This window comes from Schistocerca americana, chromosome 1 (assembly GCF_021461395.2).
Source record: "Schistocerca americana isolate TAMUIC-IGC-003095 chromosome 1, iqSchAmer2.1, whole genome shotgun sequence".
Taxonomy (NCBI): Eukaryota; Metazoa; Arthropoda; class Insecta; order Orthoptera; family Acrididae; genus Schistocerca; species Schistocerca americana.
The window spans coordinates 387,213,287-387,239,773 of NC_060119.1; the positions used below are offsets into that span (position 1 = coordinate 387,213,287).

General features: G+C 40.8%; 1 protein-coding gene across 1 annotated transcript in view; it reads right to left on the bottom strand.

The window, feature by feature from the left end:
- Positions 1-116: 116 nt before the first annotated feature.
- LOC124601644 (eukaryotic initiation factor 4A-III) overlaps positions 117-26,487 on the bottom strand; it is a 51,550-nt gene continuing 25,179 nt past the window's right edge. The window contains exons 4-10 of the mRNA XM_047136259.1: positions 10,767-10,900; positions 10,555-10,643; positions 3,860-3,998; positions 1,692-1,807; positions 1,473-1,580; positions 1,191-1,318; positions 117-954 (exon numbers count right to left, since the gene is read on the bottom strand). Coding sequence (XP_046992215.1) covers positions 938-954; positions 1,191-1,318; positions 1,473-1,580; positions 1,692-1,807; positions 3,860-3,998; positions 10,555-10,643; positions 10,767-10,900 — 731 coding nt within the window. The 3' untranslated portion in view covers positions 117-937. The remainder of the gene's footprint in view (positions 955-1,190; positions 1,319-1,472; positions 1,581-1,691; positions 1,808-3,859; positions 3,999-10,554; positions 10,644-10,766; positions 10,901-26,487) is intronic.

The following is a 26,487-nucleotide window of genomic DNA, read 5'->3' on the forward strand; positions in this document are numbered from 1 at the left end:
ACCAAAACTTTGTTTACTTACTAACAAAAAATTATGATAACAAGACATTCTGCTGTGAAATGCCACTGACTGACCTCCATCACATCATGACTGCTGTTACTCAGTAAACACAAATGCTCTTTTTAGGACATATATTTACATTTCTAAAAATCTTGTGGATTGTCTTGTACAAGAATATGAAAAAGAAACTTAGAAGATACAATGTTAATGTTATGCGGATATCTTTCTCACAATAATTTGACATAAATAACTAAAAATTAAGGTACTCCAGATATGCTTTTAAGATACATAAAGAGGAAGAGAGGGAAAAGGGGGGCATAAATCTGCAGTACTGTGACAAACCATGAGTGCAACAAGCACTGCTAAACGTATGTTAGGGGCAGAAGGGTGTAAAAGCCAGTCATTGTAACTGCTGCCTGGTCAGAGCGTGTAATCCTTTCTCTCTCTCTCTCTCTCTTTTTTTTAATATAAAAAAACCACTACTTTCTGGGTAATCACCCACCACTGTAGTAAGAAATCAATGTAAAATAACTACATGACAACCAGAAGGCAAACCAACAAGAACAGGAAAGGCATCAAACTGTAATTTGCAGCATATTTTTAGGTGTATAAAGCTAAGGTGAAGTTTTTAAATTACAAGTATTTACATCAAGTATATCAATCAACCAGTTAATGTGAAAACATTTATCTACCTCAGTTCCAAGCAGAAACCAATAATCCTCTCTCTCTCTCTCTCTCTCTCTCTCTCTCTCTCTAATAAATTATAAAGAAATACTATTTACTTAACTGATAAGATATAACATAAATGCATAACACTGAGAATAATGAATATGAACTAAAACATCTGATACAAAACAAAAAAATCTTCCTCTGTCAGATAAAACACGTGGTCACCAGTTCTCATCAATGCAGAAATGCATCTTAGGCTCCAGACTGTTCATATCAAATCAGCAACTGTAATAAAAATTAGAGTACATTACATACAAAGAAAACTTAATTTCAGTTACATATAAGCAATATCAAATAAACCAATTCCTTCATTAGTGTAACAAATCTTAAAAAGTCTACAGTAGAAAGTCACAAACTTAGATGCATTATACAGAAGCTTAATGAAATAATGCTGTTCATTTTGTACAAGAACCCATAAGAACCACAATGGACCTTCTCCAAACTACATATTAGATACTTACCATTCATAGGCATTTCGTCAATCTGAGTTGAATAATATTGTTCAATGTCTCTCAAAATTCTTATATCATCAGTTTTGACAAAATTGATGGCAACACCTTTTCTCCCAAATCGGCCAGAACGACCAATCCTGCAAATAGGTTGTTCACATGAAAAATGTTTTTGTTGGTTTTGAGGCCATGAAAAAATAAAAGTTTCTCTAACTATTACTGACACAAACACATGATTTCAGACAGAGGTAGAGAAGTGATAAAACTGGAAAAATAAACAATTTTACTGCCTACCTGTGGATGTACAGTTCTCTGTTGTTCGGCAAATCATAATTTATTACAAGAGATACTTGCTGAACATCAATACCTCTAGCCCACACATCTGTTGTAATAAGAACACGACTGAAAACAAGGAAATGTTTTCCATTGAATTAAATCAATCAAAATTAGGCATTCACGCACATGTACATACATGCTCTGTTACTACACAAAAGCAGATGCAACGACCCTTACCTCTGCCCTGATCGGAATTCCTTCATAATAGCATCACGCTCCTTTTGGGGCATGTCTCCATGCATTGAGCTAACAGTAAAATTTGCCTCTCGCATTTTTTCTGTTAACCAGTCTACCTATTAGAAAATTAAAAAAAAAAAAGAAAATAAATCTTAATTAGCCAAATTACAAAACAAAAATAAGTATTGTATGAGGGTATTCCACAAACATACCCGATTACAAGAAACCAAATTTACTTTTTTAAAATTGAATTATCTAGTTTTTAAACCACAATCTTTAACCTCCTTCAAAGTGCTCTCCACTAGCAGTAAAACATGTTTAACCTTTCATTACACTGTTAGAAACTTCCGTTTTTCTTTTTTAATTCCTCTTCTGCAATGCCCGCTAGTGCTTCCATTCTTTTTCTAAGGGGTAAATTTGGGTGACTGAAGCACAGGGATGTTCCATTTTTAGTAAAAAATGGCGCGCACATGCACACACTGCACTGTGTGAGCCGGGGCATTATTGTTGTGGTAAAACAGGTTGTCCAACTGCCACAAATCAGGCCTCTTCCACTGGTAATTGTTGTGTGATATATATACATTTTAACATGTCCAGGTACAAAGCCTAGTCAACTGTCTGATCCTGTGGAACAAACACTGAACTGATGACTCCTTTCACAACGAAAAAAGTGATTGGCATTGTTTTGACACTTTACTTCACTTGATGATCTTTTTTTGGGCAAGGCAAACTTGCATGTCTCCCACTGGCTTCATTTGAGGGTAGTAATAATGACACTATGATTTCTCACCTGTGATGACCATGGAAAAAAGTCTATCATTTCGGAACTCATCTTTCAAAGTATACCACACTTTCCTGTGACGTTGTTTTTATTTACCAGTCAGCAGTTGAGGCACCTATTTGGCAGTCATCATTTTCATCCCCAAACCTTCCATTAAAATACACTGAATTGAACCACAGGTTCACTCCAGCCAGCTCAACTTCTTCTTCGTCAATCTTGCAGGATGATTACACAATTTTTTCCAATATTTCCATAGAGTAGGAAAACCTGAGTGGGATTTGTCATCAATCGACATTTCACGACTTTTGAAATGGGAAACCGTTTACCCACTTAAGTTTACCCCATTGCATCACCCATAAAAGCCAATTTTAACATTTCAAGATTTCTGTGGCAGATTCTCTGAAACTACTTTACCTAAATCGCTTGGCTCAGTGATATGGAAAAGGTAACTCAAATACTCCTACCATCATAATTTTGGTACTATAAAAACTCTGGCCGCAGCATCAGTTAGAGGTCACAGCTTAGAGTGAGCACGGGCACCACATAAACTGGAAAGTTATAACTATGCTTCTTAACACAAAGATCACGTACAGGCATTTCAAGATCTGCGGCTACATAGTGAAGTCAACAGTATCTTCTGTTAAGCCTGTAATAAACACACAGGAAATCATTCGACAACTGAAAGTATTCAAAGTTACAAGTGCGTGGTTCACATCTTAATTTCCAAAATGGGAATCTTGGACAATGTATCAGACAGCAGTATTAGATCAACATCTTCTGACCACAATGAGGGTCAGGGCTCTTTCTATGATGCACGTAATTAACTCTAGTGCAGCCAGCAACGTTTCCCATGTCCACAGTTTGAGAGTGCAGTGTGAATGTGACTGACTCTTATTTATATCACCAAGTGGTTCCCTTTTCTCTCTCTCTCTCTCTCTCTCTCTCTCTCTCTCTCTCTCTCTCTCTCTCTCTCCCCCCCCCCCCTCTCTGTCTGATCGCTTGTGTAGGGGGGAGGGGGGGGACACTTATTGTAGCTTGAAAAGAATTCATCTAACAGTGGGCGAAGTTTCATTCTTTTATGCGAGCCCTTTGATATGTCAACAAACTCAACACTTCCAACATTCAGTGAGTTGTTTCCTTTACTCCTAAATCATTAATAATGAACCTTATATGATAAAGACAAAATGAAAAATTATGTGGCATCTTACTATTGAACCATTGGTATTCAGTGAGTTGTTTCCTTTACTCATACGTCATTAATAATGAACCTTATATGATAAAGACAAAATGAAAAATTATGTGGCATCTTACTACTGAACCATTGGTATTCAGATCTGCAACATTACATTCAATGAAAGTGAATAAATATATTAAAAAATTTCATTACCTTCCTTTTTGTGTTGCAAAATATAACAGCTTGTGTTATAGTTAAAGTATCATAAAGGTCACACAAAGTATCAAACTTCCATTCTTCTCTTTCTACAGCTACAAAGAACTGTTTTATTCCTTCCAGAGTCAGCTCATCACTGTTGGCATAAAATACATTTTTATTCTTGCAAAATTATTTTAATATCAAAGTGCAGCTCATTGTATTTAAGAAAGGCAGTATACAGGTGTTAATGGGAAGTATGTCATACTTCTGATACTCAATTAATTAAACAATATATATATATATATATATATATATATATATATATATATATATATATATATCTAAAGAAAGATGATGAAACTTACCAAACAAAAGCGCTGGCAGGTCGATAGACACATATATATATATAAGATGATGTGACTTACCAAACGAAAGCGCTGGCACGTCGATAGACACACAAACAAACACAAACATACACACAAAATTCTAGCTTTCGCAACAAACGGTTGCTTCATCAGGAAAGAGGGAAGGAGAGGGAAAGACGAAAGGATTTGGGTTTTAGGGGAGAGGGTAAGGAGTCATTCCAATACCAGGAGCGGAAAGACTTACCTTAGGGGGAAAAAAGGACGGGTATACACTCACACACACACACACACACACACACACACACACACACATATCCATCCACACATGTACAGACACAAGCAGACATATTCAAAGGCAAAGAGTTTGGGAAGAGATGTCAGTTGAGGTGGATGTGCAGAGGCAAAGATGTTGCTGAATGACAGGTGAGGTATGAGTGGCGGCAACTTGAAATTAGCTGAGATTGAGGCCTGGTGGGTAACGGGAAGAGAGGATATATTGAAGAGCAAGTTCCCATCTCCGGAGTTCGGATAGGTTTGTGTTGGTGGGAAGTATACAGATAACCCGGATGGTGTAACACTGTGCCAAGATGTGCTGGCCGTGCACCAAGGCATGTTTAGCCACAGGGTGATCCTCATTACCAACAAACACTGTCTGCCTGTGTTCATTCATGCGAATGGACAGTTTGTTGCTGGTCATTTCCACATAGAATGCATCACAGTGTAGGCAGGTCAGTTGGTAAATCACGCGGGTGCTTTCACACGTGGCTCTGCCTTTGATCGTGTACACCTTCCGGGTTACAGGACTGGAGTACATGGTGGTGAGAGGGTGCATGGGACAGGTTTTACACCGGGGGCGGTTACAAGGATAGGAGCCAGAGGGTAGGGAAGGTGGTTTGGGGATTTCATAGGGATGAACTAACAGGTCACGAAGGTTAGGTGGACGGCGGAAAGACACTCTTGGTGGAGTGGGGAGGATTTCATGAAGGGTGGATCTCATTTCAGGGCAGGATTTGAGGAAGTCGTATCCCTGCTGGAGAGCCACAGTCAGAGTCTGGTCCAGTCCCGGAAAGTATCCTGTCACAAATGGGGCACTTTTGTGGTTCTTCTGTAGGAGGTTCTGGGTTTGAGGGGATGGTGAGGGGATGAGGAAGTGGCTCTGGTTATTTGCTTCTGCACCAGGTCGGGAGGGTAGTTATAGGATGCGAAAGCTGTTGTCAGGTTGTTGGTGTAATGGTTCAGGGATTCCGGACTGGAGCAGATTCGTTTGCCACGAAGATCTAGGCTGTAGGGGAGGGACCGTTTTATGTGGAATGGGTGGCAGCTGTCATAATGGAGGTACTGTTGCTTGTTGGTGGGTTTGATGTGGACGGACGTGTGAAGCTGGCCATTGGACAGATGGAGGTCAACGTCAAGGAAAGTGGCGTGGGATTTGGAGTAGGACCAGGTGAATCTGATGGAACCAAAGGAGTTGAGGTTGGAGAGGAAATTCTGGAGTTCTTCTTCACTGTGAGTCCAGATCATGAAGATGTCATCAATAAATCTGTACCAAACTTTGGGTTGCTGACACAAGATGCATGAGTGATAGAGTGGTCTGATGCTTGTGCCAGTTGGGAATGGAATAAATACGCTCAAGCTTTGTATTTTCTTTTGTTACGAAAGAAACCCACCTTAAATGTCTTTGTAGGTTAGAAAATCTATGTCCTACACTTATTATAATAAAGTGTACAAAAGACCTCATCATTCTGGTGTTTATGTCCACAGTAGCCACAATTGCATGGTTGATGCATCACTGTTATGTTAGGGATCTTTGATGATGATAAAGTAAATTTTACCAACTAACCTATGTGGCAGGTCATATGTGTATTTCAATGATCACATTTTATTGACATTATCTTCCTTATATGTACTTTAATAAAGCCCTTCAAACGTTTTGCTTACTTCAATGCAGACATTGAAAACTATCTGAGAAATAGCAGCTACTGAAATGCAAAACGACCACTAACTTAAATCTCTCCAGCTGCAAATAATTACTGTGTTGATGCCAACATTTCTTCACATTATGATGGTCATCAGTGATTACTGTTCTGCTTTGCAAATTCCTCTTTAATTGCAATGAGAAACCAGCAAAAAGTGTCAGCTGATGTATTCGCTAAGTTTAGGAATAATGCTGAGGAAAGCTGGACCTGTAGTTCAGTGCTAAGTGCACTACTTCCAGGCATTTCACACTTCTGTACACCTTAGATATTAACTACTTATTTTTCTGCATCAATTTTCTTACTTCATAAAAAAAAAGAGGAAAGAAAAAAGTGCTTGCCATGCAAAATAATCCTCTCTGAATATAAAAATTTTGTACTGCAGACCTAACTACACTGCTGGAAAAAAATTAGTACACCTGGGAAGACGACTTAGATTTTGATCCCATGACAGCATATGCCATGTGGGAAATAGTAGATGTACTGATAATGATTTAAACACTGTCCACCAACAAACAGCATTATGGCATAGCTACCAGAGCACTGTCAGTGTCTACCCATAAATACGGAATGCCCACAATCAAAAAGCTCAGTGTGGTGCAAACATGTGAAGCAAGCAGGCAACCACACCATGGAGATGCACTTGTGCTTCCTACAGCCAACTGAGCGAATTCAAAAGGTGCCGAATTGTGGCCTTCTGACTGGTGGGCTGATCCTTTTGGAGAATTGCCACACAAGTTGGATGTACTGCGACAGCTGTGAAAAGATGACAGTATCAGTGATCACATGAAGATTCTCACTCATAAACAAGGTTCTGGACCTCCACACAGCATGGACTTCCGCCAAGATCATCATAAATGCACCAGAGGCAGATCAAGCAGATACCACTGGACAGTCTTGCTCTGTGGCGCTACAGTCCAGATGAACCCTGGCCTTCCCAACTAGCTTCTGCCAACCCTCACAATCACATGCTACCCTCCTCCATTTTCTGCATCCGAACTTCCAAAGGTTTTCTTCCACTCCATCCCACCATCTTGCTCGAGGTCAACCTCACCTTCTTTGTCCTCCTGGATTACCAAAGAGAATCTTCTTCATCACCTTAGACGCCTTTCCATCCTAGCCACATGACCTGACCATCTTATCCTTCCTGATCGTATGATTTTTGTTGCAGGAGCATTGGCATATATGGTATACAATTCAGCATTGTACCTTTTCTTCAATTGTTTTCTGTCATACACAGGGCCAATTATTCTGCTCAAAACTTTCCTCTTAAATCTGTCAAGCGGCATTGCATCGGTTTCTGTCAAGGACAATGTTTCCAAAGCAGAACTGGTCTAACAAGGGTTTTATACATAGTGAATTTTGTTGGGCAGCTGAGGAGCCTTGACCGGAATAAATTACTCAAGGTAAAATATGCCTTATTTGCTGATATCAGCCTAATCTTAATTTCAGATGAGATGTCATTAAAGCCAGCGACAGTGGAACTAAGACACTTGAAGCTATCAACTCTTTCAAATATGTATCTATTCACATTGAAAGATGATTGCATACTGGGTTGATGTGCTTTCCCACAGGCCATGTATTTAGTTTCATCTTAGTTTATCATAAGCCCCATCTTCTTACTTGCTTGACTTAGGGCTGTAAAAGCTTCTTTCAGTGCTGGTGCTGTCCATGCTATGATGTCTACGTCATATGCATATGCTAAAATCTGCACCGACTTGTAGAAGATGGTGTCCTTTGTCTGTAGGCCTGCTTCCCTAATCACCTTCTCGAGTGCTACATTAAATAATAAGCATGCTAATGCATCTCCTTGATGCAGCCAATTTTTATTTCCAGGGGGTCTGAGTAACTTCCTCGAACTCGAATGCAGCTTCTTACATCAGACAGTATCATTTTAACCATTCTCAGGAGCTTTCCATGTATCCCCATCTCCTGTAGACCATGAAACAACTGGTTTCTATTGATGCTGCAGTATGCAACCTTAAAGTCAATAAAGAGATGATGTATTCCAATTCTATATTCAACAGTTTTCTCCAAAATTTGGCACAGGTTGAAAATCTGGTCTATTGTTGACCTTCCTCATTGAAATCCGCTTTGGTATATTCCAATTTCTTTAACCACCTATGAGAGTAGCCGATCAAAAATAACACAAAAAAAAAAACCTTGTTCCCCAAGTTCAGGAGGGTGATCCCACGGTGGTTTCTACACTCCATTTGGTTGCCCTTTTTATATATGGGACATAATATTCCTTCATTCCATTCATCTAGTATCCTTTCCTGTACCCATATGAGAGTGACAGAAGCTGCTCTAACGTTGCTCCTCCACAATTTAGCAATTCTGCAGGAATGCTATCCGCCGGGAGCCTTGTTATTCTTCAGCTTCCTTAAAGCTTTTTTAACGTCCTCTAACCCTAGGCCATCCAGTGGCTGTTCATCATCCAATCCTTGCTCACAATCATTATAGATATCCTCCGCTTGCTTTACGTCTCGATTCAGCAGATCATAAAGGTATCATTGCCATCTTTCCAGAGTCTGTTAACTCTCAGTTATTATGTTTCCTCTTTCACCTCTAATCAAGCTGGTTGTTGGAGCATATCGTCTTCTAGCATTGTTCACTTTTATAAAGAACTTTCTTGTTTCATTCTTCTTCTTGGACAGTTCCATACATTCTATTTCAGCCTTAGTCCATTCCATTTTCTTTCAGCAATGTGTTATCTTTTCTCTCGATAATCCTCCAGCAAGCTTCTTGTGCAGTTCGCCTGTAATGTCTTTCAATGCGAACTGTTGCAAAGCAGTTATTAGCAGTGGGACTATGGGCATGTGAAACTGTAGCCTGTCTTCCACAACATTGACATGTATTGCTCAACTGGTGTTGACAGAGGATGACCTGGAAGATGAAATGGCGCACAGTGCTCTTCAGTGATGAAAGCAGAGTCAGCCTACATGGAAGTTATGGTCATCTGCACAATGTAGACCTCGTGAGTGCTGTCTAGTAGAGTTCATACATCCAAGAAACACTGGCCCCATCTCAGGTCTTATGGTCTGGAGTCCAATAGTGGCCGAGCGGTTCTATGAGCTACAGTCTGGAACCGCGTGACCGCTACGGTCGCAGGTTCGAATCCTGCCTCGGGCATGGATGTGTGTGATGTCCTTAGGTTAGTTAGGTTTAAGTAGTTGTAAGTTCTAGGGGACTGATGACCTCAGATGTTAAGTCCCATCCTGCTCAGAGCCATTTGAACCATTTGGAGTGCAATACCCTACAATTCTCTTACATCTCTGGTGCTTCTGGAGGGGATGCTAACCAGCACTTGGTACATGCGGAATGGTGTTCGACCCATTCTTTTGTTGTTCTCACAACAAGGTGATGTGTTGTTCCAACATGATAGCATTCGCTCACACTCTGCCCATGAAAACAAAGTGTCCTGCAAGACATGGAGCAACTTTCCTGGTCAGCACAAATTCCAGATTTGTCTCCCCTTGAGCACATGTGGGATACGAAGGGACAGGAAGTGACTTGTGCGACTCATCAACCAACAACTCTTACAGAACTATGTGAACAGGTCAAGCAGGTGTGGCATAACATATCCCAATAGAGTATTCGCTATATGTACTATCAACTGGATGCCACAATCAGCACCTGTATTGCCGCCCGTGGAGGCTACAACACATGCCAACATGGATGTTGCAGCATGGGTCAATACCTGGAACCTTGGAACTGCTTTTCCTATTGATCTGTAAATGTAATCATTTTGTGTACTCCATATGCACTGTTGCAACATTAAATTTCGAGTGTACTGGAAACCTTGAAAAGGGTGCACTAATTTTTTTCCTCAAAATTTATGCTGATTATTTGTGCCAAAACACAACAATGCAACTTTCTTAGGGTTTGCTTATTACCTCATGTTCTCTTCTGTTTCCTCTAGTGTAAACACTTGTTCACTGAATGGTAGTGAGCATTTGTGAATTGTCTGTGAATGTTCGCTGTATGGTTGGAGGGGGGGGGGGGGGGGGGAGAGTTTGGGGGAAGAGACCAAACAGCGAGGTCATCGGCCTCATCGGATTTGGGGAGGATGGGGAAGAAAGTCGGCCGTGCCCTTTCAAAGGAACCATCCCGGCATTTGCCTGGAGCGATTTAGGGAAATCACAGAAAACCTAAACCAGGATGGCCAGACGCGGGATTGAACTGTCATCCTCCCGAATGCAAGTCCAGTGTGCTAACCACTGTGCCACCTCGCTCGGTACGAATGTTCGCTCACTTGTGTTCACTTCCATTTGCTCTGGTGTAAACCAGGCTTAAAATTGCACGTGTATGCATCTTAGAAAACATTCAGATAAAAGCGTTTGATTTACTTTAAGTGCGACTTTATTCTTACCGTTTTACTAAAATCCTTATTGGATCTGTCATGAATTTACTTGTCATTTCCAAAATTTCATGAGGAAGTGTCGCAGAAATAAGCACCACCTGAAAAATAAAACATTTAGTACCAAGCAACATTTTTGAACTAGCTTTAGAACCATCAGAACCCATTCCAACACAATTTACAAAACTATTACAAAAAAACATTCCTTCAGAATGGTCAAATACCTGAGTAGCTGGTGGAAGGTATCGATATACATCATATATCTGTTCTTTGAAACCTTTGTTTAACATTTCATCAGCTTCATCTAAAACCAGCATTTTTATTGATCGGGTTCGCAGAACTCTTCGTCGTATCATATCTGTAACATAGGAAATCTTTTGTTCAGTAATAATCATTCAAAAACATTATTAGACTTACCATTTAACAGAAAGTTACACATGCATACTACACAAGCAACCTTATAGTGCGGGCAGAGGATACTTCATGTACCACAATCATTTCTCCACTATCCTGTCCCACCTGTGAATTTTACGAGAGAAGAATGAATTTCAGTGTGATTCAATATAAATTTTAATGTCCTAGTGAAGTCATCATCATTTCCAAGATGAAGTGGTATGTTGCTAGACTTGTTGGATTTTTCATATTCCCAAAAACAACAGCCAGTTTCTCTATAACGAGCAGTGCCCTTTTTGTAAAAGTAACAACAACAATAATAATAATAATAATAATAATAACAATAGTGGTACTGGTAGTAATAGTAATGGCCTGAGTACTTATGGAAAACAGTTTTCTGAACGAAGATTCTGATGGGTCAACCTTATAATCAGCATATTACTAGTTTGTTTACCAAGTGTGAAATATGGACATTTAGTGTGAGAACCATACAAAAAGTGAGGTCTGCTAAGCAATTAACAGAGTGATTTAGTTTTGATAATTGCCATTAAGAACAGGAAAAAACAAACAAATAGGTCAGGGTACAGACTAGAGGAATGACTCATTAATTTAAGGAGAAGTAAAAACATATAAGTTAGGCTGGTACATATGTCAGAGCAGACAAGTGGTCTCCCATTACTCATCTGTGGTGAGAAAAACCTCATCTACATCCTACCCCTCACCAACCTGAATAAGGGCAAAGACCAAAGTAAGGATTGTCTTTTTGTCAGGAGATCAGCAATAGTAATAGTGTAAAGGCTAACCGTGTAACGGACATAAGTTGAACTGACAACAATAAAATAAATTAGAATTATATTAATACCTTCAGCTGCTAACGGGCGTTGATATACATCAACGGGGACAGGTAAAAATGTGTGCCCCGACCGGGACTTCAACTCGGGATCTCCTGCTTACATGGCAAACGCTCTATCCATCTGAGCCACCAAGGGCACGGAGCATAACGCAACTCACACCTCCTGCGAGACCCACATTCTCACCCTGTATGTCTACACACTACATTCGTAGTGTCCCACCCCAACACACTCATTAGTCGTAAGTCCCATAAGAGTTCGGGGAATATGTGTGCATCCACACAGAAGAAGAAGGTCATGGCTGGCATTGCCAGAACTATATACTTATAGGGATACGGTGTCTGTTCTTTTGGACATGTCCGAAAGAACAGACACCATTGATGACCTGCAGCTGTCTAGAATGAAATTAGTGCCCTTGGTGGCTCAGATGGATAGTGTGTCTGCCACGTAAGCAGTAGATCCCGGGTTCGAGTCCTGGTCGGGGCACATATTTTAAACTTGTCCCCGTTTATATATCAACGCCTGTTAGCAGCTGAAGGTATTAATACAGTTCTAATTTCGTTCTAGACGGCTGCAGGTCATCAATGGTGTCTATTCTTTCGGACATGTCCGGAAGAACAGACACCATATCCGTATAAGTATACAATAAAATAATGTGGGAGAAATGATCAGTGGTTAATGCACCTGCCTAGTAAGCAGGAGATCCCAGATATGAAACTTCGTGGCAGATTAAAACTGTGTGCCGGACCGAGACTCGAACTCGGGACCTTTGTCCTTCGCGGGCAAGTGCTCTACCAACTGAGCTACCCAAGCACGACTGACGCCCCCGTCCTCACAGCTTTACTTCTGCCAGTACCTCGCCTCCTACCTTCCAAACTTTACAGAAGCTCTCCTGCGTATATCGGCGCACACTCTGCTGCAGAGTGGAAATCTCATTCTGGAGGAGATCCCACGTTCAAACCCTGGTCCGGTACACATTTTCATTCATCGCCGCTGATACCACGCGATGCCCCGATGCAGGTGACAGCAGTGATTTACAGAAATAATCATTTTAGAAGGTGTGTGGGGCCAGTAAGTGCCCCCTGTGACATCCCTCCAATAACTGCCCCACATGCAAGTACATTGTTAAAGAGGGGGAAAAGCACCCACTATTCAGAAGAGTGCTACCCCTACAATGGAAAACAAGTTGTGTCATTAATTAATCTACATAATGTGTCCATGATTTTTTATATATTATTTGTTGTATAGCACTATTTAAGTTTAGAACTTTCGAAATAGGCTAAATGTTCATGCTGTTCATTTAGGAAATAAAATAGGCAATTTCTTCGCTCAGTTTTATTTAACATATGCACAAATACGGCAAAATATATTACCAGGATGTAGTAGTGTACAAATTGTGAAATACAGCACAAATTTTGGACATAATACAAATTGGGACGCAATATGGCCACTCAGCACTCTCCAAGTACTCTAGCTCACCTGACAATGCCGGTATAGTTTTTCTTGTGAGAGAGCTACAGCAAGCAGCTCTTAGGAGATGGAGATTACTGTCAACAAGAAAAGTCCAAACTTGCAAAGCACAACTATCTGAGATCTTCCTCCACTCTCTGACACTGCCAGTGAGCTAACCCCTGGCACTGTTTACACAATACGTATTACACGTAAAAAGTCTGAGAGTGTGAAAAACCTTCACATGTATACATTGCTTTACTGCTTGATGATAGACCTGGTGCAATAATATCAAAGCTGAAAGTGTTGCTGAGCCATAAATCTGGTAGCCAAAGCCCAACTGGGATGAGACCAGGGCATGACAAATATGGTGAGGAGCAGCACGATCTGCAGCCCAAGAGGTATGGGCCAGAAAGCAGAGAGCCTTAAGCTTTTGCATGCAGCCAGTTCTTAGTTGATGAATATCAGGCAGCCTTGTCAGCTTTTCGGCTTTTTATCACAGAGAAGTCCCAAAAATCGGGAATGTGCAACAATATTCAAGCAAGTACCCAAGAACAGTTCAGGGTCAGTATGGACTGTAGTATGACGATAGAAATGCACGACTCACGTTTTTGTGGGGGGCAACTGGTACCCACGAGAAAGAGCCAAAGCAGAAGCTCGGGAGATGGCATCTTGGAGCTGGCGTTCAGTCATGGTTAGAGACTGTGAGCTATATCAAGTGCAAAAGTTGTTGACATACATCTCGGGTATGACCAGTGATATGACCGATGTCACTAGCCCATTGAGGGCTATGAGGAAGAGTGTAACTCTTGGTACAGAGCCTTGAAAAATGCTGTCCTCTTGAACCAGTGAGGAACTGTTGGATGTATAAACTGTAAACCGCACATAAAAACCAATAGGAACACTTGAAAACCTCAGTCATGAAGAGCAAGTTAAAAGTGATGGTGTCATGTGCTGTCTTATGCCTTATGCGGGTAAAAAAAGGCTGTACTGAGGTACTGTCATTTAGAAGAAGCTTGTCAGGTTGCTGATTCCAACCTAGCCCAATGGTCAATTGTAGATCACGCCTTCCAGAAATTGCTGATGGGGAGACAAAATGCCCCACAATGTGCCAACCTGCTGTTGAGTCATTCCATGTCAAATTAAGATAGAAAAGTATAATTTTCAACCTGACTGTCTTCAATTTTCACAAAATTTGGCGTGTTTATTGCACATGACTTTTGGCCTTGAGTATCTCAAAACACCCACTTTAAAAATTGACAGAAAAACTATATATTTGCTTCTTCATGTTACACTATACAACATAATAAAAAATCAAATCAAGTTTGGATGACAATGTGATTAGAAGTTATAAATTAGCTTGTACAGCAATGCGCTGCATTAATGTAAAGTAAATCATATTCAGACTCCAACAATATGATACAAAGCACTAAAAAACATGATCAGTGTTAAAAAGGAAGTGTTATAACAATGCTCAGTAAGGTAACAATGAAGTGGAAACCACAAACCTGCGTAGCTCTCCTCAGATGAATCGGGCACATCTGTATCCCCAAAAATTGTTTTAGACGCAATAAACGATAGATTGTTATCTATAAGCGAGTCCCCAGTGGAAAAGAGGAGACCGTAAGACAAAACAAATGAACAGAAAAAGTTTTAACAGGAGTCTGAGATATTCCAAAGTAAATACATACTTAGTGTGGAAGAAAATGCACATTATGAAACAAATGTTGAACCTGAAATGATAATGCAACTGAAAAAGAAATGCAGCAGCAGCAGAAGATCCTAATTCTGACTCATCTTCTGAAAAGTTTGAGCATTTGAAGTATTGAAAATGAATTTGGAGTCTCTACTTATTTAGTGAGAAAAGAAAAACAATTAGTCAAAGACTGTGGTATCTTAGCAACTCCCAATCCAAGACAAACATGTCTCGAGTGAACAAACTGTGAATAGTGTTGTAGAATTCTACAACAGGCATGATAGAAGCTGCTACTTGTTTGGGAAGAAGAATTTTGTTTCTTTCAAGGAAAATGGTTCCAGGATTCATAAACAAAAACAACTATTGCTGGGAAACCCCCATGAACTGCGTCACATGTGCAAAGCTGAACATTCAGGACTGAAAATAGGATTATAAAAATTCTGCCAGTTGTGACCCAATAACTATGTTTTGGCTGGTGCAACAGTACCCATAGTGTGTGTGTTCACAGGATTCACAGAAATTTGAAGTTCATGTAGGTTCCAGATCAAAAGAGTTGACAATGATATAGACTGTCAACTTAGCACATACAAACAATGTCTTGCTCAGATCAATTGTAATCCTGAACAGCCAAAATGATAATTGTCCACGTGTGAAAACTGTCCAGCTATCATGACACACCTGCAAGAGTTGTTTGGGGAAAATGGAATTGATGAAATAACATATACGCTGTGCACAACTCTCCAGCCATGTGTATCATCTGTGGAAGACTTCTCGAATAATCTAGCAGACAAATTACAAAAAAGTTTCTGTTGCATTCTTTCAAAGACAACGTATTTCTACTTCTGAAAGAGACACTTGGTGACAATGAATGCATTGCAATTTGGGATTTTGCAGAAAATTATGCATTTGTCCAGCAGGATGCAAGATGAGGTGCAGGGGTTTTATTGGAACAACGCACAGGCCACCATTCATACATTTGTTGATTATACACAATGTACAACTGATCACATTTCCTTTGTTGTAATATCAGAATGCCTTACACATGACATTGAGTCTTCATCTCTTTCAGCATCACTTGGTTACTTTCACAGGATCCTATTTACAACAGAACACACCGCTATACCAGTCGCAAGCCCGGGGCCTCATCTTACAAGTGATGAGGAAGGAGGAGTGGGAGGAGTAACACCTCGTTAAAGAAACTGTGGTTCAGCTCGCCTGGCTGATAGCACTCTATGGGCAAGTTGAAGCATCTGATAGACGCTCTGACAAAACACAAGATTCTTATCACAGCGGTACAAGAGACTAGGTATACAGATGAACATGCCTTTGAATCTCAGGGTTATCGAATCTTCAAGGGGAAAGTGGGGCATAGGAAGATGAAGAACGTCTCTCACCTAGGAACTGGATTCATTGTCAGTAACAAAATACTTGATTCAGTTATCAACCTCCATTCTCCTAACAGTCAAGTTTTTCTATTAACATTTCGATGCTCCAATAAGGTCTACACCATTGTGAATGTACATGCACCTATTAACCAAGACAAGAAAAACCCTAAAGGCACAGACCAATTTTGGGAAGAACTCGGGGACACTATCAGCAAGATCCCAGAGTGGAATACAGTCATATTATTGGGTGATTTTAATGTCCAGTTAGGGAAAGAGCAGAAGTATAAATTTATAGTGGGGGAATACCCAGCTCACATGGGCACTAACAAGAATGGAGAATTACTTGTGGGACTCTGTAAAGCATTTAACCTAGTAATGAAATCAAAAGGCCTTTAAGCATCTACCAAGAAAACAGAAGACATGGACTTCACCCAATAAACTCCTAGGAGAGTTTCAAATAGATCATGTGGCCATTTCAAGAAAGTCCTGTAGAGAAGTCATGAATGTGAGATTGTTAAAAGGGGCAAACTAGGATTCAGACCACTACCTCTCAAAAATAAAGTTCCAATTTCTACCTAGGAATACGAGAAAGTCTCAAACTCCCAAACTTACCAAGTCTGAATTGGAAAAAACTGAAAACCTGCAATATGCTTACAGAGAGAATGCAAACACTAGATCATTAATGCAACAACTGGGACCAATTAAGGGACAAATTAGTAAAAGCCGCAACAGAAGCTGCCCCACTCAGGAAACAGAAGAAACATGAGTGGTGGACAAGTACCTACGACCAAGTGATCGCAAAGAGACAAACAGCTTGTCTAAGATGGAGCTCAAAGAAGTCCGAAACAGATAAGGAGAAGTTCGTAGTGCAGAGCCGGATAATTGCCAAAACCATCCAGCAGGTTAAACATCAGCACACTCAGGACCAATTGACTCAATTAGATGAAGACTTCAAGAAGAATAACACTAGAAACTTTTACCAAACTTTCAAGCGAAACCTTAGAAGTTATGTCCCACCCAGCTGAGGACCAGATGGAAATATAGCCTATAATGACGAAGACAACTGCCGAATATTGGCCAAATATTTTGAGAATCTCCTCAACTATGAGTCCCCTAAAACCTCCTTATCTATCAAGACAGTCCCAGACACCAAAATCCCACTCTCCAACAGAAGAAGTGAAAAACATCATTCAGTCCCAGAAGAATAACAAAGCACCAGGAGAAGACGCTATAGTTGCAGAGCTGTGGAAGCAGGCTGGAGACAAAGCAATCAGCAAGTTGAATGAGATTCTATGGAACATTTGGGGTACTGAGAAGTTACCAGATGACTTGACACTTGCTCTGATCCACCACTTGCACAAGAAGGGTGATTTAACTGACATCAACAATTGTAGAGGGGTTTCATTGATACCAGTCGCCTATAATATATTATCTAAGGCATTGCTGAATACAGCTGAACCTCATTTGGACCCAAAACTTGGAGATTACCAGGGTGGTTTTGGAAAAGGATGTTCTTGTGCTGAACAGATCCTTAACTTGAAGTCAGTATTAAGTCAAATTAAACTAGCAAATAAACAGTATGTAGTTACTTTCCTTGACTTCAAGAAAGCATATGATTCAATCGACAGACATACTCTTATGAGAATTTTGCAAGAAATGAGCCTGGACCAGAAAACCCACAGCCTTATCCAAAAGACCCTGAGTAACACTAGACTCCAAGTAAAGTTCAGTGGAACACTTTCAGAAAGCTTTGAGATACAGACAGGAGTTGACAGGGAGATGGACTTTCACCTCATCTCTTCAACTGTGCACTGTACAAGGTGATCAGAGAGTGGCGGAAAGAAATGGAAGTACAAAATATACCGAGTGGTATTTACCTGGGACACAAACAGAAGGGACTAGTAGTAGACTGTTTAGCTTTTGCAGATGGTCTGGCACTTAGAGCAAGCTCAGTGGAAGTAGCAGTAAAGCAGCTCAATATGCTCAAACTCCAGGCTGCCAAGGTAGGACTTCAACTGACACTAGAAAAGAGAAAATACTTAACCAACATCAGTGATACTCCCAGTGAACTACAGCTGGAGCAACGTCAAATTGAGAAAGTTGACAGATTCAAGTATCTAGGAGAATGGTTGGAACCTAATCTATCAGAAGGAACAGCACTAACAACTCTGATTAGTTAGTTACAATTAGCATATCGACTAACCAAGAACATCTATAATAAGAAATGCCTATCTCGCAATTCCAAACTAAAACACTACCAAACAGTTATCTGCGCTGAAGCCCTATATGCCTCAGAATGCTTGAAATGTAGCCTTATATGCCTCAGAATGCTTGAAATGTAAACAGGAAAGGGTTGACATATAAACTAGAGATTCAGAAGAGAAAGATCCTGAGAAAAATTCTGGGACTGATCAAAAGATATGGTGAGTACAGAAGACAATCAAACCAGGAGCTATACAATCATACTGAGAAAATTACAGACGTATCTGGGAAGAGACATCTCGCTTTCTACGGACATATCACAAGGATGGACGAAACAAGACTGACCAACTGACTTCTCAACAACTGGAAGAGCAGGAAGACCGAGACACCATGGCTGATAGAAATCGACAAAGACACCCAGGAACTGAACATTACTGAAAGTGACATTAGAAACTGAGCACTTCTCAGAAGGATACTAGAAGAAAAGATGTTTCAGGACAGATCATCCTGTAAAAAGACCAGCGTCCTTTGGTCAAAGGAGAGAAAGGAAAAACATAGCCAGAGAATGCGGGATAACTGGGCAAACATCAAGTCCCTCTCCAGGCTGTAAAGTTGAATATCGTGGTCCTTAGCTGGCACATTCGGAAGAAGAACACCAAGTATATGTACTACTTCTCAGATGGTGCTGCAGCCCAGAATCACAAGAATTTTGCCTAAGTAACTTTTCATCAGACCGATTTCAATGTCTCTGCCGAACGGCATTTTTTTGCCTCATCATATTGCAGAGGACCATGTAATGGCATTGCTGGTATCATCTACAGACTTGATGTTCATGCCAGTCTGCAGGACATCTACAATTCTCAGATAATGACACCCAAACAGTTGTTTAAATGGTGCTCCAAGAACACTGCAGTGTGTCACTTTCATTATACAACAGTGAGTATGACGAAGAAGAATCTCACCGTCAAGAGTGGTTTGCTCAAATTCACACAATTGCAGGTATCCACAAGTTACACTGTGTTATTCCTGCAGGCCATTACAATGTCCAAATGAAAATTTTGTCCAATTCACAAGAAATCAGAAATGAATCTCTAACTAGGACCCAAGGAGACTCGTACCTCAGTGATATCACAGGGTTTGTTACATGCATGTACAATGGTCACTGTAGGCTTGGATGTATTTTGAATGTTAATGAAAATATCAATGAGGTTTCAATCAGCTTCCTACATCCTCATGGGCTTTCCACTTCATATGTATCCCTTCAGGAACCTGATATCTTAACTGTGGACAAGACGGACTTCCTTACAATGGTTGATGTGAGAACAGCAACAGAGTGAACATATTTCCATTCACCAAAAGAAACACAAACACTGTTATATGTTGCTTCCCAGTATTGAGGCTCATATTCATTTCTCTAAATCTGAACGTGTTTACCATGCCTTCCAAGCATGTGTTCAGCTGGGATGGCTGTATCATGGTTTGCATCACTGAAGGCCAGATGTCATAGTGTGTGACCTTGCATATTATTAATGCTTGGCCTGTCGACTGTACTAACTTACTGTGCTACAATATAACATTATTTTTTTAACATGTTTTTCAGTGCTCTGTGTCACATTGTTGAAGTCTGAAAACAATTTATTTGGCATTAATGCAACACAGTCACTGTACATACAAATTAATATCTCCGAATCCCATTGTCATCCCAATTTGATTTTTTACTATGTTGTGTAGGGTAATACAAAGAAGCAAATCTCATTTTTTGTCAATTTCGAGGGTGACGTTTTGAGATATTCAGGATCAAAGGTAAAGGTCACTGGCCTTTATTGTATACATTCTTTAAATACGACAAAATTGTATATCACTGAAAAGCTTGTTTCAAGATCTTTTCAAAATTACCTGGTTCATTATTCTATCTCTATTAGATTAGAATTTACACTCTTTTTGTCAACCCTATTTTTCAAATTTTTCACACATTTTTAGAGCTCTGAGCGGCCATTACATCTACATCAATACTCCGCTAGCCATCATACCACTACTTGTCATTTCCTTCCCTGTTCCACTCACAAATAGAGCGAGGGAAAAACGACTGTCTGCACACCTCCGTATAAGCCTTAATTTCTCATATCTTATCTTCACGGTCTTTATGAACGATATGTGTTGACGGCAGTAGAATCGTTCAGCTGTCAGATCCAAATGCCACTTCTCTAAACTTCCTCAATAGTGTTTCTTGAAAAGAACGTTTCCTTTCCTCCAAGGATTCTAATTTGAGTTCCCGAAGCATCTCCGTAACACTTATGTGCTGTTCGAACCTACCGGTAACAAATCTAGCAGCCTGCCTCTGAACTGCTTAGATGTATTCCTTCAATTCGATCTGATACGGACCCCAAACACTCAAGCAGCACTTAAGAATACGTTGCATCACTATCCTAAATGTGGGTTCCTTTACAGGTGAACCACTCTTTCCTAAAATTCTCCCAATAAACCGAAGTCGACCATTCACTTCCCTACCACTGTTCTCACACGTGTTCCATCTCATTGCTTTATAATGTTACACCCAAATATTTAAATGACTTGACTGTGTCAAGCAGGGCATTAGTAATAATGCATCTGAACATTACAGGTTTGATCTTCCTACTTACCCACATTAACTTAAATTTTTCCACATTTAGGCCTAGCTGCCATTCATCACACCAATTGGAAATTTTGTCTAAGTCATCTTGTACCTTCCTACAGACACTAAACTTCGAGACCTCCCCATACACCACGGAATCATCAGCAAACAATCGCAGACTGCTGCCCACCCTGTCTACCAAATCTGCCTATTGCACTTCATCCATAGTTCTCAGTACACCGTGTGAGAAAAGGGCAAGCCGAGTTTAGCACAAGTGATACTTTCTAAAACCATGCTGATTCATGCATGTAAGCTTCCAGTCTCAAGGAAGTTTATTATATTGGAATTGAGAATATGCTCACGGATTCTACAGCAAACAGAAGTTAGGGATATTGGACTGTAATTTTGCGGGTCCGTTCTTTTACCTTACTTATATACTGGAGTCACCTGCACTTTTTTTCCAGTCACTTGGGACATTGTGCTGGGTGAGAGATTCCCAATAAATGCAAGATAGGTACGGGGCGAACACCATAGAGTAATCTTTGTAAAATTCAACTGGGATTCATCTGGACCTGGTGATTTATTTGCTTTCAAATATTTCAGTTGTTTCTCTAAGCCAGGTATGCTTATTACTATGTTGTCCATACGAGGCCGGTCCAATAGTTAAATGACAGTATATTGTACAACTCTCCTGTGGGAACGATTTCTTGAACATGAAATTTAAATTGTCGGCTTTCTTTTTGCTATCTTCAACTGCCACACCAGACTGGTGAACAAGGGACTGAATGGAAGCCTTGGACCTGCATAGCAATTTTACATATGACCAGAGTTTTCTCAGGATGTCTGCCAGATCTATTGCTAAGGTGTGACGGTGGTAGTAGTTGTGTGCTTTGCGTGTAAAGCTTTTCACAGATTCACGAATCTATACTAACCTTTGCTCGTCGTCATTTGTGCGTTCCCTTTTGAACCAAGAGTGCAACTGTCCATGCTTCCTAAGCATCTGCAGAATTTCATCACTAAACCATGGCGGGGCTTTTCCATCCTTTATCCACTTGTTAGGCACATAACTCTCAAGACAACGATTTACAATCTGCTTAAACTTTGCCACTGTACTGGAACTCAGTGATGCCAATTCACTGTCGAAGTGAGATGTTAACAACTGTTTATCTGCTCTATCTAGCACAAACACTCTCCTAGCCTTCTTGACTGATTTATTAACTTTCATAATCATAGTTGCCATAATGACATCACGATCACTAATCCCCATTTCTATACTGACTTTGTCAATAAGGTCTGGTCTATTTGTAGCTACAAGGTCTAAGATATATCCATTGCGTGTGGGCTGCCAAGCTAGCTGCTCAAGACAATTTTCAGAAAACTTTTTCAAAAGTATTTTTCATTACTGCCTGTCTGTACCCCCACAATGAATCCACAGACATCACAGTCCATACGTGGCAGGTTAAAAGTCGCCTCCAACCAGTGTTGCACGATCTGGGTATTGATGCACTACTGACCGTTGACTTTCTTTGAATGACTTTAGAACTGTCACTCTTGTCTTACTTGCACTAAAATTCTGCAATTTGGTATTTTTCATTCTTGTACTGTGCAGTAAACACACCAAATTTTACGAAAATCAAGGAGAGTCAGGTAGATAACTGTACTGATTTGACATGGAATGACTCAATAATCATTGGACTGCCATACTTTCAAGCAGTTTGTTGAGCATGTTTGTCAGCCCAACTTGTTGGTAGCTATCAATGGACATGGGTTTTTTATCCAGTTTGAGGATAGGGATAGTGATAGTATCTCACCATTTTGAAAGGAAAACATTTTCCAAACATACATGGTTGAAGATCCTGAGCAGATCGAGTCTTTGCATTCCTTTTTAATGCCTTTAATTAAATAGCAAGCCTTAGTGCGAAGCCACTTGAAAGAGAAGAGGGTGGTCTGTGGTGGGTGTCACTTGAGATGCTGCAGGCCCTTTGATGATCCTGAATAGCTGTTGCAATGTATTTATCTCGGAGACATTTCCCACAACCTCATTGATGCAATCTTACAGAGATGGGGCACAGGCGGTAACAGAGGTTCATAAATGCCAGTTGGCTCTTCTAAGAGCCCTATATGATAATTCGTCCCCTGGAAAGTGACAGGATCACCGGAACGCGATCTCTCTTAGGAAGATCATAAAGCAGCGACCATTCTAGCAAAACCACGAGATGGAAGGAGGTGGTCTTATGGCTAACAGCCAAAAAAGTGCACGTCATGTGTGGCACTAAAGTTGGCAGAAGTACCATCATTGAGAAGACACAAATCAAGATTGGAAAGAAGCTTATCAATCAGGAGGCCATCTACCAGATGAAATGATACTTCCCCACCAGCGGGGAAGGGGGTGGGGTGGAGTGGGGGAGGTTGGTGGTACACATTGAAATCTCCAGGTAGCAAGTAGGAGAAAAAGTGAGGGGAGGGGGAGGGGGGAAGGCGAGACAGCTGATGGATTAAAATGGTCATCTCTAGGTAAGTGCGCAGCATGAAGATCAATAAGCATTACATGTACTGTTAACCGGTACCATTACGCCCTCGCGGCTATTGGTGAATCCATTCACTGATGACACCTTTGCGAACCAATGTGCAGATCATCACAGATATTCTCTCAAGGCCAGAAAAGATCCACCACAATGCATCATAAGCTCGAAGAGTTGAAGAATGGCGAGCAGTGAAGAATTTTTCTTGAAAAGCAATACAGATTGCAGATCAGGAGGAAATTAGTTATTGTAGTTCCGGCAAGTGGCAGTATAACTCTCGCAGTTCTATTGGATCATCATGTTGAGGGCGACCTGGTTATACATAAAGAGGCCAGAAAGGCATGTCACACCCCAGGATCCCTGTGTCATCAGTGGGGTTGATCGCTATCAATGAACGCTTGTCTGAAGTCCAATGGCAGGGAGCGATCTGGATGGAGTTACATTCCTCTGGGATACCTTCTCCTTCTCTTTGACTGCTTTTTGGTAGTCAAGGTTATTGTCAGGGATTATCATTGTGTGTGTGTGTGTGTGTGTGTGTGTGTGTGTGTGTGTGTGTGTGGGCGCGCGCGTGCGCAGAAGAGTGGGCAGCCCTGGCACCCACGAGCCTTCAGCTCATGTCATGCCTCTGATCTGTGGCCATCCACAGAGAGGCTTTCCTCTCAGGAACCGTGCCACCAGTATATACTGGAGGAGAATATTGCTTCCCTGGGCAGATGTGGGGAGTGGTTCCCAAGAACTGTGCATCAGGAGCTGTGAGAAAGGAGCCCCTGTCGCCACATTGATCAAGTTTATTGCGCAACTACTGGATGTCAACGTTAAGGGAGTAAATATACCAGATACATCAAGGAATCTGCATACAAATGGTCATATTTTTTCCGTGTTTCAAAATATGAGTGATGATCTGTGATGTTCAGTCCCTGGATTTTGCATTTTGTGAGCAATTTGACACACTTGAAGAATCAGGGACATGACTGCTGACGTAACTGACACAGACAGGTGGTACAGCCCATTGCGAATTTTCGTGACGTGCCCGACATCAGTGTTCACAAGTCAGCTACCCCGGACAGACATATGTCCGGGGGAAAAAATCCCGGATTTTTCCTGGGTTTCCCAGTTAAAAAAATACACTTTTCCTGGGTGAAAATACATTTTTTCCATGTTAAGTGACAGTACACTTTCTCACAGAACTCATAAACTCATCAATCCTTTGAATGATCAATGTTTCATACACCAGAATAGATCTTCTCACTGCCACTTTGGGGAAGTGTCCTGGCAAAATCTCTTATGTGCAGCAGCATGTAATCTGCATATTTTCATAATTACGAACCAAAGCAACTAAATTGAGATTGCAATGCCCAATGCCCTTTTGTAAACCAATTATAGCTCATGTCACATGATCTTGCCAGCCGATAGGACATAGGACACATGATGATGTCAGCCAATAGCAATATCACTTACGTAGAGCGAACACACAAATAGCAAAAGTTAATGGTTTAAATTAATATACACAGCACAGCTACAAGAAAAGCTAAGCTTTCCATATAATATTGATCTCTAAGATTAATAAGCTACAAGTGAAGCTAAGTTTTTACATGTAATATTGGTCTTCTTTTGCGCATGTTACACTTTTAAGATACATCACTCAAATGTGCCACTAAAATTTAAAATAATGACATAAATGTCTGATCTTCTGGGCTTGAAATTCTTCTAAGTAGCTGGTCCTCAAAGTGTTATGTTTTAAAGGGGAATCAAACACTGTGAGTTAAGAAATTCATTACACATTCTCGCACGTAACATAATTCATCGTCCATAAAACGAAATTTACTTTGAAAGTAAATCGCCATTTGTAATATATTCCGACCGGTTGGAAATAGGTTCGTTTCAGTAGTTGCCAGATGGCACCAGAAAACAAGTGTTACTGTGCGTGTGCAGCTATGATAGCATAGAAAGCCCGTATTTTTGCACACATAAAGCATCAAGAGATCTTACATTACGTTGCAAAAGAAACAGGGCATCAGAGGATGCTCCAAGAGCATCGGAATTTCGTAAACCAAACTAAAACGCATAATTCGGCTTAAGGTGCATGTTCGTACGTTCAAATTTACAATTAATGATATGAATATAATAGAGGGAAACATTCCACGTGGGAAAAATATATCTAAAAACAAAGAGGATGTGACTTTCCAAAAGAAAGCGCTGGCATGTCGATAGACACACAAACAAACACAAACATACACACAAAATTCAAGCTTTCGCAACCAACGGTTGCTTCATCAGGAAAGAGGGCAGGAGAGGGAAAGAGGAAAGGATGTGGGTTTTGAGGGAGAGGGTAAGGAGTCATTGCAATCCCGGGAGTGGAAAGACTCACCTTAGGGGGAAAAAAGGACGGGTATACACTCGCGCACACACACATATCCATCCACACATGTACAGACACAAGCAGACATATTTGAAGACAAAGAGTTTGGGCAGAGATGTCAGTCGAGGCGGATGTGCAGAGGCAAAGATGTTGTTGAAAGACAGGTGAGGTATGAGTGGCGGCAACTTGAAATTAGCGGAGATTGAGGCCTGGTGAATAACGGGAAGAGAGGATATATTGAAGGGCAAGTTCCCATCTCCGGAGTTCGGATAGGTTGGTGTTAGTGGGAAGTATCCAGATAACCCGGGTGGTGTAACACTGTGCCAAGATGTGCTGGCCGTGCACCAAGACATGTTTAGCCACAGGGTTATCCTCATTACCAACAAACACTGTCTGCCTGTGTCCATTCATGCGAATGGACAGTTTGTTGCTGGTCATTTCCACATAGAATGCGTCACAGTGTAGGCAGGTCAGTTG